Source organism: Protomyctophum parallelum (genome assembly GCF_964188405.1).
Source record: "Protomyctophum parallelum genome assembly, chromosome: 6".
NCBI lineage: Eukaryota > Metazoa > Chordata > Actinopteri > Myctophiformes > Myctophidae > Protomyctophum > Protomyctophum parallelum.
The window spans coordinates 34,063,220-34,077,012 of record NC_139701.1 but is presented as its reverse complement, the minus strand read 5'-3'; the positions used below and the strand labels follow the sequence as shown (position 1 = coordinate 34,077,012).

Sequence of the window (13,793 nt, the reverse complement as noted above, 5' to 3'; positions counted from 1 at the left end):
CATATATGGAGCTGGCCTGTTCTGACATCACAATGATTGTTCTGACATCACAATGATGTTCTGACATCTGCATAGACTCCATATTTGGGCATGCCTGACAAAGAACTCCACATATGGGCATAAAAGGGCCAAAAACATAATGCCATTCTACCGAATTGGTTCGAATTCAGAGTTGGAAATTCTGTGACATATGCTATTTCAGAAAAACTTTTACCATATTCATGTTGCACCAGATCTAAGGGACACATAAAGGTGTATTGTATTTTCATATTTTTGAGGGGCGCTTGCCGCTAGCCCCTTATGTATATATATATTATATATATATATATATATATATATATATATATAGGTTTAATGGTTCACTATTACATCACCTAATCAACATGAGTTAGACTTTATTAGCGCCCCTCACTTCACACGGGTGTGATTTTTTTAAATATATTTACTCTCCCAAAATTTGTCACTACCGAAAACATAGGATTACCTTTTAATCTTTCCCCCCTGTACAGACCATTTAAAAAAACAGTATGTGGTTTCCACAATTATATTCATTAAAATGAATATTTTAACAGATCTTTGTTGAATTAATCAAAATATATATGCTATATATAATTACTGAAATTAATGTCTACCAAAGTCTGAAAATCACTGTGTGGTTTTCAGGCTTTAAGATAAATCATTTTTGTATTGTGACTGATAATCCATTACCCGTTCAGGGATATGACATACCCAAAGTATGTGACAGAGTTTCTCCGTTCCTCTCTCTGTCTCCCCCTCTCTCCATTTCACTCATTTCGGCACCAGTTCTGTCTCACAGTTTGAGCATGGCACACCTGTTAATCAATGCTCAGCCATAGCACCATACATGGGCATTATTTGGCAACAATTATGTCCTAAAATGTTTAGAACATTACAAAAAATATTAGTTATTTATAATTGTTATTATTATTGTTGTTATTATTATTATTACCATTATTATTATTATTTTTTTTATTTTTATTAAGACGAGTCTACACTGTAGACTGTCTATAGTGTAGACTGTAGTTGTTTTTTCCCCTTTTTGTAGAATCAATTATTTGTTTTTGTTGTTACTTTTTTATTTTATCTTTTATCAATTGCCCCATGTGCCATGGACTATTCTGAAAATAAGTACATGGGGACGATTTGGCATAATGACTAAATGGCGATCTTAAAAAAAAATGTGGCATCCCACCATTCTTGATAATGAGCTCATGTACTGAAATGGCTCGAAGAACCTTGAGCTCTGCCTTGTCCACTCTCTGAGGGATGTTTCCCAAACAGTTGAGGGGTGGTGGGTTTCCTGGACTCTGTCGCCTCCATTTGTTTCCCTCTCCTCTCCGCTATTATGTACAGTACCTGGTGGCCCGGGCTTCCAGGTCACTGATTGCCTTTGTTTCAGGACAGGGGTTGGTTGCCCAGGATGTCCCCCCTCACATCCACCATCTTTTGCCTCTTTTGTTATCTAGATGTCTTCCCCAAAAGCCTTCAGTCTCTTCTGCTCCGATAGCTCCCCTGTTCCTCCTCCATGATCTTTTATGAACTAACATCTTTCCGTTGGAGTTCTGGGGTAACAACATTCGTCACCTTCTGGCTGGGGTAACTGATGGCGCCTGACATCATGTTTCAAATTTCAGGCTCCAACAGTTACCTGATGGAGAATGACATTTAGTTTCATTCTCTCTCTTCTTTTTAACAATCCAAGAAATTTGAAGCCATGAGCAGGTCCAGTGCGACTTCCTTCTTAATCTCAAATTCTGGAGCTTCTGGAGCATCGCCAACCTGGTTGGAGTAACGCTTCTTGTAGTAGAAGAACTTGCAGACTTGAGACAGGATATGAGAGGGGATCTCCTTCAGGTTCACTTCATTGACTTCATCATCTGCAACCTCACCTGGCCCACTCAGCATGGCTTTGATGGTGGCAGAGATGTAGGCGTGATCCTTTTTCACAACAAAGTCATGGCCATCTGAAGAGGTCAACTTCACATACATGGAATCTGGCCCCTCATAGCCACCATAGCGAGTCTCTACAACACCATCCATTATATCTGAGGAAGCTGTTCTTTAGACTATTAGCTGGTTATATTCAGATAAAACCGTTGATGCTGGTGCCAAACTGCAAGATATTAGGTCGAGATGCCATTATATATACATACATCTTTCTTGATGTGTGACATGATATTACATCACATGTCCATATTATGTAACCTGTGTTTTTCCTCATTTACTGTATGAGCATATGGGCATATACTGATGCCTTCAGCGATCCGATCTCTATAGAAGTTCCAAATATGGACCAAGAATTTGAGGACCAATCTACAAGCTCACAACACATCACATTGTGTTGTGAGCTTGAAGATTAGCTATAGTTAGGGTCCAAGCCCAAAGGGACGAAGACACCTTATATTGTTTTCATACAGGTTCCGCCATTATTCGCAGTTTGGGCAATTAAGTGCTGTCGGGCTTGACCCCGTCTTATAGCTTCTTGCAACTAGATTTATTATTTGTTATTACTAGTCCATACCCGAGAATTTTGTTGAGTGCATTGTGAGTACATTTCACCAGGTGACGGAAAGCATAGAATATCTGCCACTTATATATGGGTGTCCCTAACATTATTAGTTATACAATATTATAAAAGATAGTAAATACACTGCCGTTGACGTAAATTTACGCCAAGTCGAATACAGCGGTTAAGCACTGATGACGTAAAGGTATGTCATGTGGTCTTTTCCGTGGTTTATGAGATTGTGCTCTTTGCTCTTGCATGGCTGCAGGTTGCTAAGCAACAGATACACCAGGAAATTAACCGGAAGTGAAATCTTCACCTGCCGTACGCCTCTACGTTATCAGATCCAAATACATGCATGTATCTCGGATTGCTTTCCTAGACTGCGTCCCTGGTCAAAACAAGCTTTATTCAACGGCAACCAAAGAACGATCGCGGCCACAAAATCTTTTGAAATAAACGACGATCGTGTTTTGGGTTCTGGTAGACTGGCGGTTTTGGAAGCATTCATTAATTAATACCTGGCAGTTTATGTGTTAATACTTAATGAATCAACCATTGTTGTTATAGTCATATTGATAAGTTTAGACTAACAATGTTCTATTATGTTGTCTAATGTGAATAATGGGCTTCAGAAAATATGTTCTGTATGAATGCTGCTGCTTAACATGGCTGAAACCATCACAGTTCTGTTTTATTATTCTCTGACAGCTATTCCCATCCTGGGGTTTTACTCCCTTGGTCAGAACTATTGTTCTGCGATCTCTCTGCACATGTCCTGGGCCAAAGAAAGGGGTTATTGTATGTGGGCTCAGTGATCATTTTATGATTTTCTGTACCCGCAAAATACAAAAACTAAAGTTTGACTGTCACAAAACAGTCATATCTAGGGACCTCAAAACCTACTCTAGTGAGGCCTTTAACCTTGAACTGGAGAATCTGGATTGGTCCGATGTGCTCAGGAGCTCACTAGTCGAAGAAGCATGGCTTGGCTTTAAAACCAAATTTACATCAGTACTAAAAATCATGGCTCCTTTGAGAACCGTCAGGGTCAAAACCCGCTCGGAGCCATGGATGAATTCGGACATACTGACTGCAATGAAAGCCAGAGACAACAAATGCTCTGAACTTCTTAAATGCAAGTCCAAACTAGCCAAGTGCAAGCGCTTCGACAGTGATCTCCAAACCAAACTGTGCAACCTAAAAGCCCAGTGTAACAAGCTAAGAAACAGTGTAATTGCCATGACCAAATCAGCCAAATGTAACTTTATCAATGATAAAGCCGAGGAAATCAAAAACAATCCTCGGGAGCTATGGAAGTTACTAAACAATCAACTAGGCTGTGGTCGGAAACTAAAAACCAGGTTTACTAACATAAACATCAAATCGAATAACACCCTCATCACTGACAAACTCGATGTAGCCAACCACTTGAACATCTTCTTTACAAACATTGCAACAAAGCTGGTTAGCAAACTGCCCTCCCACTCTGGGCGTTTTGGTGTAGAGCACATCAAAGCCTTCTACAAAAACCTTGGTGTTTGTAAAGATGATTTTAAAATGACAATGGTAACAACCGAGGAGGTACTTAAAAAACTGAGTGCCCTCCAACCCCACAAGGCCACTGGCCATTACAATATTCCCTCCAAATTTCTCAGAGACTCAGCCTTTTCCATAGCTCCAGTCATCACCCACATAGTTAACCTCTCCATCAAACAGGGACAGGTTGAAAAGTATCTTGCCTCTAATAAATTGCTGTACGAGTTCCAATCTGGTTTCAGAACATCCCACTCCACTGACACATGCCTCCTCTATTTGAGCGATCACATCAAACACGAGGTGGATGCTGGAAAATACTGCGGCATGGTCATGCTGGACCTCCAAAAGGCTTTTGACACCGTGAACCACTCCATACTGGTTAACAAGCTTAAAGCTATTGGTTTTGATAGCACATCAGTGAGCTGGATGCAATCCTACCTGGAGGGGAGAGAACAGATGGTGGAGGTGAACGGAACACTGTCCCCTCCCCTCCCAGTGAGCTGTGGCGTCCCACAAGGAAGCATACTAGGGCCTTTACTGTTCCTAATTTATGTTAACGACATGACTTCAGCTTGTGACTGCAACTTGTTCCTGTTCGCAGATGACAATTTACAATTTACAATTTAGGCATTTAGCAGACGCTCTTAATCCAGAGCGACTTACATTTAAGCAAGAACAAAGCATGGGAATACATCACTTAAAAAGCATTTATCATGAAACATGCGTAAGCTAAGAAAGTAACAGTGGAATATTTATATAGTGAAACTATACATACACTATACATATAAACTATACATCTTTACTACTATGCTATATATGTGTACTATGGCGTGCTATGACTACATACAATACAATTACAGGGGAGCAGATCAGGTGCGATGGTTTGGAAGATTGGAGACGGGACAGGGTCAAGAGGGCAGGTGGTGGGTCTAGAGGATGTCACTAGTTGTAGAACCTCGTCTGGGGAAAGAGGAGAGAAGGAGGACATGCATGGTATGTTGGGGTTAGTGTTGGTTGAGTCGGATGCTACTTTATGTGGGAGGGGAGGAAAGGAGCTGCTGATATCATCAACCTTCTTCTCGAAGTAGTTGACAAAAACATCAGCAGTGAGGGATGAAGGTTGAGTGGGGGGAGGGGGTTTAAGGAGGGAGGTGAAAGTGGAGAAGAGCTTCCTTGGGTTAGAGGTACAGGATTGGATCTTGGTGTGGTAGAAAGAGGTTTTAGCAGTGGTTAGTGAGTGGGCAAAGGCAGAGAGGAGTGAGTGAAAGTGTGAAAGGTCATCTTGTAGCTTCGTCTTGTGCCACTTTCTTTCGGCTGCCCTTAGAGGTGTTCGTTCAGATCTGAGAGTTTCAGATAGCCAGGGAGCCGGTGGACATGAGCGAGCTGGCCTGGATGAGAGCGGGCAGTGTTGGTCGAATGCAGATGAGATAGAGGAGAGAAAGGATGAGGTTGCAGTGTCAGGTGAGAGGGAGAGGAAGGACTCCAGGGAGGGTAGAGAGGAGAGAATAGAGGATGAGAGGGAGGAGGGGTTTAGGGACTTGAGATTGCATCGGGAGGTGACGTTCGGAGGGTTAATAGGTTTAGGCGGGAGGGTGGAGAGAGAGAGGGAGAAGGTTATGAAGTGGTGGTCAGACCTAGTTGAGGGGGTAACAGAGAGTGTGGAGGGAGAGCAGGCTCTGGAGAACACAAGGTCCAAAACATTACCAGCCTTGTGAGTGGGAGGGGAGGGAGATAGGGAGAGGTCAAATGAGGCCAGAAGGGATGTAACGGGAAGATATTTCTCTGCGGTAGGAAGGTTGAAGTCCCCCAGTAGAATCAGAGGGGTGCCATCTTCCGGAAACGAGCTGATCAGAGAGTCTAGTTCTTCCAGGAAGTTCCCGAGAGTTCCTGGAGGGCGATACAGCACAATGAGGGGAGATGACTCAGCACTGCTGGTCTCGGACAGGAACAAACTGCAGGTTGAAAAGACCCTCAGCTCTGAACTCGGTAGAATCTGCACCTGGCTCGCTGATAACAAACTATCTTTACACCTGGGAAAAACTGAATCCATCCTCTTCGGATCAAATAGTAAACTCAGCAAGGCAGATGGCTTCTTGGTTAGAGTGGGTGACAATATTATCACACGAAAAGATGAAATTACCTACCTAGGTTCCATCCTGGAGGCCAATCTTTCCGGTGATAAAATGGCCACCAACGTAATCAAAAAAGTCAATCAAAGAACAAGATTCCTTTACAGGATCTCCTCACTGGTCAGCAAAAACACCTTAACAGGAGCCCTCGTACAAGGTTTCTTTGACTATGCATCCACCTCTTGGTACCACAGCACCTCAAAGGCCCTTAAAACAAGGCTCCAGACCTCCCAAAACAAACTAGTCAGGCTCCTACTTGGCCTCACCCCCCGAACCCACCTCACCCCTGCCCACTTTCACAGGCTGGGATGGCTTAGGGTCGATGACAGAGTACAGCATCTTGCAATGGGTCTGGTCCACAAGATTCGATACACCACCAAGATACCCATGTACCTGTCTAAATACTTCCTTAATGTAAACGAAGTCCACAACCACAACACCAGAGGGAGTGCAACAAACCATGTACAACCCAGATTCGGCACAAACAAGGGACTAAATTATTTTCGCTCCTATGCCACCAAAATGTGGAACGCCCTACCAACAGTCATTAAGACATGTGAATCCCTTGACTCCTTCAAAACCGCTCTCAAAGGGCACCTACGGATGGCTGCAATTAGAAACTGGCCTCTGTAAAATCTGAATCCCCCCCCCCCCCCCCCCATTTTCCCTCACTGTATATTGTATCTTTTCCCTTTTTTGCTTCCCATATGATGAATTCCTGTTCTGTACTTTAGCTACATAGAAATGTCTATTTGTATGTCTCTAAATGTCTGTATGTCTTTAAATGTTTTGATGAATTGAACAATGTGGACCCTGTTGTAAACAAGTGTAATGCTTAATTGGGTCGTCCACTCACAGTTGACAGTCTTTGTATTGAGTTTGTGCTTAAAATGTACTGTAAATTCTACAAACTGTTAATAAATATTTCAATCAATCAATCAATCAAAAGACTCATGATACCTAATCACCTTGCATGATGACTTCTAAGATAACAATTTCCGAAGGGTCAAACTTTAATTTGGCAGTGCAGTTTTAATGTGCATGGCTGTGAAGAAAACATAAAATAAATATAATAATCACACGCGTGTGAAGTGAGTGAAAAAAGTCCTAAAGGATTTCAGCCTTCACATCTATCCGATTGATATGCCCATATATGGAGATGTCATAAGTATATGCCCATAAGTTGTATGCACCTGCCATGGTTACACAACACACTACATATTTGGGCAGAGCTGCATTGGAAACTCCTTATATGATCATTTCTATGCTGATGATACCCAACTATATCTTTCTGTGGCCCCAGATGATCCCTGTGCTTTAGACCCGCTGTTGACCTGTCTGTCTAGCATCAAATGTTGGATGAGTGAGAACTTTCTCAAGCTAAATGAGGATAAGACAGAAGTTCTCATAATCGGTTCTAGCGAGCAGAAATAATCAATAATAAGCAGACTTGGCAACCTGACTGTAGAAAGTAACAGTACAGTAAAGAACCTGGGGGTTATTATTGATTCTGAATTTAATTTTAATTCACACATTAATCATGTTACCAAGATTGCCTTTTTTCACCTTAAATATTGCACGAATCAGAGCCTATTTGTCCTTGGACGATGCAAAAACGCTAATCCACGCCTTTGTTTTTTCTCGGCTTGACTACTGCAATGCGCTCTTGTCATGACTGCCTAAGAAAACAACTGACAGACTACAACTTGTCCAAAATGCAGCAGCTAGAGTTGTAACTAGAACTAAGATGAGAGAACATATTACTCCAGTTTTGGCATCACTGCACTGGCTTCCTGTTGTTTTTAGGATTGATTTTAAATTTATTTTACTTGTCTATAAAGCTCTCAATGGTCTCGCACCTTCCTACCTACATGACTGCCTCCCTAAATATGTCCCAAATCGGCCCCTAAGGTCTTCCACTGCTGGCCTGCTCGCTTTGCCTAAAAAAATGGCAACTAAAAAATACGGGGAAGCAGCTTTTTGCTTCTACGGGCCGTCGGCATGGAACAAGCTCCCACTGTACCTTCGTCAGGCAGCCTCTGTAGACATTTTTAAAGCTCAGCTTAAGACCCACCTCTACAACATTGCTTTTAAGTGATCTTTATTTATTTATTTTATTTATTTTATTCTGCTTGTTTTTAATGTCGTTGCCTTATTTTATCTGTTCTTATCTTTGTACCATTGTCCTATTGTTTTAACTGCTTGCCTGTTTTAATGCTGTTTTGTTTTGTTTTTATTATCTTTTCTGCTCTGTAAAGCACTTTGAGCTGCATTTATGTATGAAAGGTGCTATATAAATAAAGTTTATTATTATTATTATAATGGCTGAGTCATGGTGGCATGAGCATGGCAACATTGACCGACGGCCGGCCAGCCGGTATGGGATGAAAAAAAAAACATTTTTAAGGACATAAATGATCGGACATAATAAGTGATTAGGTCTCCGTATATTCAGGTCCCAGGGAGACACAAAATGTCACATTCTCATTTGGTCTCGGTTTGGGCACCCCTGCACTAGAGACCCTATTTCTGCAGGGATAGTTTCTGGGCTGCGCTAGTTAGGCTACTAGATGAAACAGCTGCTGCACTGTGCTCGGATCTCCATCCTCTTCCTCTTAACAGACCCTTGGGACACATCGGCATTGCTGCCAAGGTCACTCACTTGTGTAATCTGTCCCGGTGCAGCTAAGCTTATTGAACTCCCCAATGACAGCAATGACCATTTGCTTGGTGTCCTTGGCCACCCAGCGCTCCACTAGGTAGAGCATGTATTCATCGTAGAGCATACGGATGAGGTGGCAGGTGCCGGAAGTGGGGGAGGTGCGCAGAGTGACGTCCCTGATTACCATGGAGCTGTAGAAGGACCATTTAAGGAGGAACTGGCGTGCGTCCTCGACACATTTTTTGTTGTCCTGGTCAGGCTTAAGGACCTGGGAGACCACAACATCTAGCCAGGTAGCCCACTGGTCCCCGGAGCTCTGCTGCCGCAGTGCCGCTTTGAGGTTCTGCTCCAAGTTCCGGACATCGCCCTCGTCACACTGACACACCCACGACGCCTGTTTCTGGATGCTAGTGAAGTCGACCTTGTTGAGGTCATCGAGCAGCTTGTTCATTGTGGAGGCATTCTGGAGCTGGAAGCGGGCTTGCTGGGCCACGTGGTTCAAAGTGGTGTAGCGATGTAGCATCTGGGAAAAGGCCCTGACTACCTCTACCTTGCTGCAGACCACCTCTTGAGGAAAGTCTCTCATGGGTGTGGTCGTCCAGCCTTCCACGCTCTTGGCAAACTTGCGGATGTCCCGAATTAGATTACTGTTAACTTTGCACAGCACATTAGGGATGAGGATCTCCACCATAGCTTCATAAAGGATGCTGTCGCAGCTCCTCATCCACATTCTGACATGTTCATATTTACATAGAGCCACCAGGTTGTCTTTGGGAATCATGCCCCCCATGGCACCATTGCTGTTGGGGTTGACAGTGGCTCTGTCACTAGATGGCACTGTTGAACACCAGAAGCTCTGCCACAGCTTTTCGAAGCGGTGGAACTGGAGATTCTTCACCACATCCAGAATAGCCTCACAGTTCTTCCTGTAGAGTGTCTGCAGCTCATTTACGTCTTTCTTGGGAAGCAGCTGGCTGCAAAGGTGGTCAAGGGTGGGAAACTGTGGTAGCTCACGAGAAATGTTCATGTACTGCTGCAGGTGCTGCAGACTCTGAGATGCTTCTAACTGCTCTGGGGTGTTGATGGGGCGTTGAGAGCCATCTGACTGATCCGACATGCAGTCCATCACACTCTGCTCCTGGTGGATAGGCTGCTTCCCTGTGAGCATGTACTCCTGGTCCTCCTGCAGCTTGCTGAGCAGCGAGTTGGGCTTCACCCGAATGCCATAGTAGTGGTATCTGGAGTTTCCTCTTGTGCCAAGACGTCGCTTCTTCAGGTCCGGGAAGACGGAGTGAATGTGCTTGCCCAAGGACGGTTTATTGACTGGCTCCAGCTTCTGCCCCTGACAGTGGCGCAGGTAGTTGCCATACAAGGAGCATCTGCACACACACCCCTCCCTGGCTACCTCCAAGTTATCCTTTAACCAGTTCAGATGGATGTTGTCCTGGGTGCTTTTGTGAGATGCAATCACGGAGGATCTTTGGAAGTTTTCGACTTCCACGTTGTTGGTGACTTGAGACCTGGTCTGCGAGTCAATGTAGCCACCACCACCCTGACCACACAGCTGGTAGATGTGTGGAAAGGTTGTACTAGTGAAAATCTCTTCTCCGCCTTCATATGGGTACTGGTCAATGGGTTGATACCTATGCTGCTGCTGCACTGGTATCAAAGCGGCCTGAGCGGACGTGGACATGTGCATGCTCGAGCTGGACATGTAGTTCGAACCTCCCTCTGAGCTCTGCATTGCCAGGGCCTTGTAATGAGAATGGAAATTGTGCATATCTTTTTCTTTTATCCCTCTCTGACTTGCTCGCTTACTTCCAGTCGCTCGCTGCTTGTTGATGCTTGTTGCTACAGAGTTGCTACGGCCGTTGGTAAATAACTGTCTCCACGGATACAATCACTATGGGGACTCGATCCAACTGCTGATAACCCCTACCTCAGTGTCCACTTTAAGTACCCTGTCTGGCCACCGAGGCGTGTCATAGATTACGCATCACAACCAATCACAGATGTCTGACGTCACAGCGTTAGTACTGTGATGTCAGACATGTGACACCTATTCTGGTGTAGGGAGTGTCAAGAGAGAGGGAAAAAAGATAGATATTGATGACCTTGCTGTCTGGTGTAAGGAGTATGGTGGGAGAGGGAACAGAGGTGCATAATCTGATCAACATGTGTGTGTGACCACTTTGGCTGGAGTTTCAAATTAAGCCAAATACGACAGGCAAACATGCTCTTTGATCAGGTGGTGAAGACTATTAGTTTTATGTTGAGTATGGGTCCCCAGCATTTAGAAACTGCCGGATGCTAACTTGCATATGTTGGGCAATTTTCATAATTAGCATAATACGATTTAATTAGCATAATCCCCTATATGGACAATATTTCAGCAACTGCTTGGCAGATTTGGACAATATTGGAGGGGTTGACACATTTCAAAATGTAAACCGGAAATTGACATATTTAAACTCCTGGTGAACTCTTTGGTGAATTTTGGTTTGATTTATAGGACACTGAATCCATTTGATTACAAAGATTACTTACATAGTCAGGGAATATTATCAGAATAATGTCAAATCTGGGAATATATTTCTTACCAAGAATCTTCTTCACCAATGTGTTTGTAAAGGTGTCTACTAACATATCCCACTATGGTTTCTATTCAACCACCCTAGGGACTTTTTGACAGCTGCTGAAAGTTGGGGTACCATCAACAACCAAAATTAGGCAAAATGTTCTAAATTTCATTATGCTTTAAGTAGCATGTGATGTGTCAAACTAGTGGGTTTTCATGATTCTGAATCCATTCCAAGCAATAATTTTGCACAAAAAAACCTTGGGCTAAAAAACGGCCATAGCCGTCATCACAAATGCAATCTGAGAATCCCATCGTCAAATATTCGTGAAAACAGCGCTTCCCCTGTTATCACAAATAACACATTTGGGCACATTGGGGCAAGTGACTATGGACCAATTTAGCCCAAGGAGTGTTTTTCATGCAAAACTAATGTTTGGAATGGGTTCAGAATCATGAAAACCCCCTAGTTTGACACGTCACATGCTACTTAAAGTATAATGAAATTTAGAAAATTTTGCCTTATATTCGTTGTTAATGGTACCCTCAGCAGTTGTCAAAAGTGCCCCTAGGGTGGTTAAATAGAAACCAATGTGGGATAGTAGACACCCTTACAAACACATTGGTGAAGAAAATTCTTGGTAAGAAATGTATTCCCAGATTTTATCAATATCCCCTGACTAACAGTATTTCAAATAACTTAAATAAATAAAACATTTGAACACATTTATCCATACAAAACATGTACGTGCATTTAAATTCTGCACATTAATATTTCCACCTGCTATGCCGCTACCTGGCCATTTATTATGGTGGGAATTCTCCCATAGCACTCTCAGGATTTTATCCCTGCCTTCTGCATCCAACCCTGCCTCCTTTACCCCCTTCTTTATGTCTGTTGAGCTTTGTTGTGTTATCCACTGCTTCAGTATCGTACAAATCATCCAGTAGAGCGCGAAGTCCTGACGTTCATCCCTGATTCCAAGGGGTTCGAGGAAGTTTTTCTCTACGGAGAATAACATTGGGTCTTAAAATCATAAGAATTGTGGTCCAAACATAAATGTCTCAGCGATATTGTCGGGGAGATGTCTGTATCGATTCGTTTACGACAGTCACTCATATTTTATACAGTCTTTCTAGAAAAAAAAAAAACTAATTCGGCAACAGTAACATTAGCGTCTTCTCACAGTCAGTTGATTCTTCATATCCATTGTGATTGGCCGGAATGAGATGATGTATGAGTCTGTATGATAAGAGCGCCCCTCACTCCTTGGAGCCCACCCTCTCAGAAGAAACCGCTGTGTTGTGAGTTTGTACAGTAGGTCTGCCAAGCTATTGAAATAGTCCTACATCCACACGCAAAAAAGCCAAAAAAATAAGCCTTTGCTGGGATGTCCTTGTGTGTTCTGAGCAGCGGGGGGGGGGGGGGCGAGGTTTTCCTGGAACTGCGGTGTCATCCCAAATAACGTGTTCAGTTATCCAATTGTCCAGAACCGCAGATCCAACCAATAAGCCCATAAAAGGGAATTCCAATATGTGCATATACTGATGACCACAGAGATCTCCATATAATATGGGCATAAGGGGGAAGGAAAGAGAGATACAGACATCTCCATATATGGACATACAAGGGACACGGGAAGGCAGACAGAAACAGACATTTTCTTATATGGGCTAACTCAAGATGTTCTCTATGGGCTAACCTCTAGTTCAAGTAAAGTTTTGAATACAAGCTTTTAAAAGTACTTTTATTGCTGTATTGTGGTAATGCTAATTTTACAGTAGTAACATAACTGAGAACTTCTTCCACAATGCAAATTAGTCACTATAGCTAATATATTTTCGGATCTTGGTATTTCGGCTAGCTCTGATAAATGTAATTGCTTGCATAAGTGAGAAAAACTGTATTACAGAGTTCAAGGACTTGATACTTTGAAAAGCTACCGTGCGACCGTTTTAACGACATGCTGTTAAGTCTATAAACTTTGGGGACAATAAGAATTGTCACGCGTGAACAAAAGACTGTAGGATGCCAGAATACAGCTCTGAAAGCACTATGGGTTTGCCAAGAATGTTAAAGTGAGAACATTGCCTTCCACCCTTTCAGTCATCCAGCCAGCGCACACAACAGCTCCTGTAATTCAAGCAACCTCCATCGCGATCAAAACGGTAGCCGTCATCAACCCACAGAATAGTGACAAATACCTGTACTGAGCTTGTCGGTATAGGTCAGTAGGTGACCAGTGTAAGGAGGCTAAAACTGGAGTGATATGGTCTCACATTAACATTTTTGTTAGAACTCTGGCTGCAGCATTTTGGACAAGTTGTAGCTTGTCAGTTGATTTCTTTGGGAGGCCA

The 13,793-nt window shown here is 43.1% G+C and overlaps 2 protein-coding genes across 2 annotated transcripts in view; one reads left to right on the top strand and one right to left on the bottom strand.

Moving 5' to 3' along the window:
- LOC310859941 (contactin-associated protein-like 4) overlaps window positions 1-13,793 on the top strand; it is a gene marked incomplete at both ends in the record, with an annotated part of 126,483 nt that overhangs the window by 92,718 nt on the left and 19,972 nt on the right. The gene's annotated exons all lie outside the window — the stretch shown is intronic.
- On the bottom strand, window positions 5,009-10,571 carry LOC310860819 (DNA-binding protein RFX2-like; the record flags this gene model as incomplete). The annotated part of the gene is made up of 3 exons (XM_083768009.1): window positions 5,009-5,026; window positions 5,835-5,953; window positions 8,858-10,571. The coding sequence occupies 3 exons, from the start codon at window positions 10,569-10,571 to the stop codon at window positions 5,009-5,011; spliced, it is 1,851 nt and encodes a 616-aa protein (XP_083624135.1).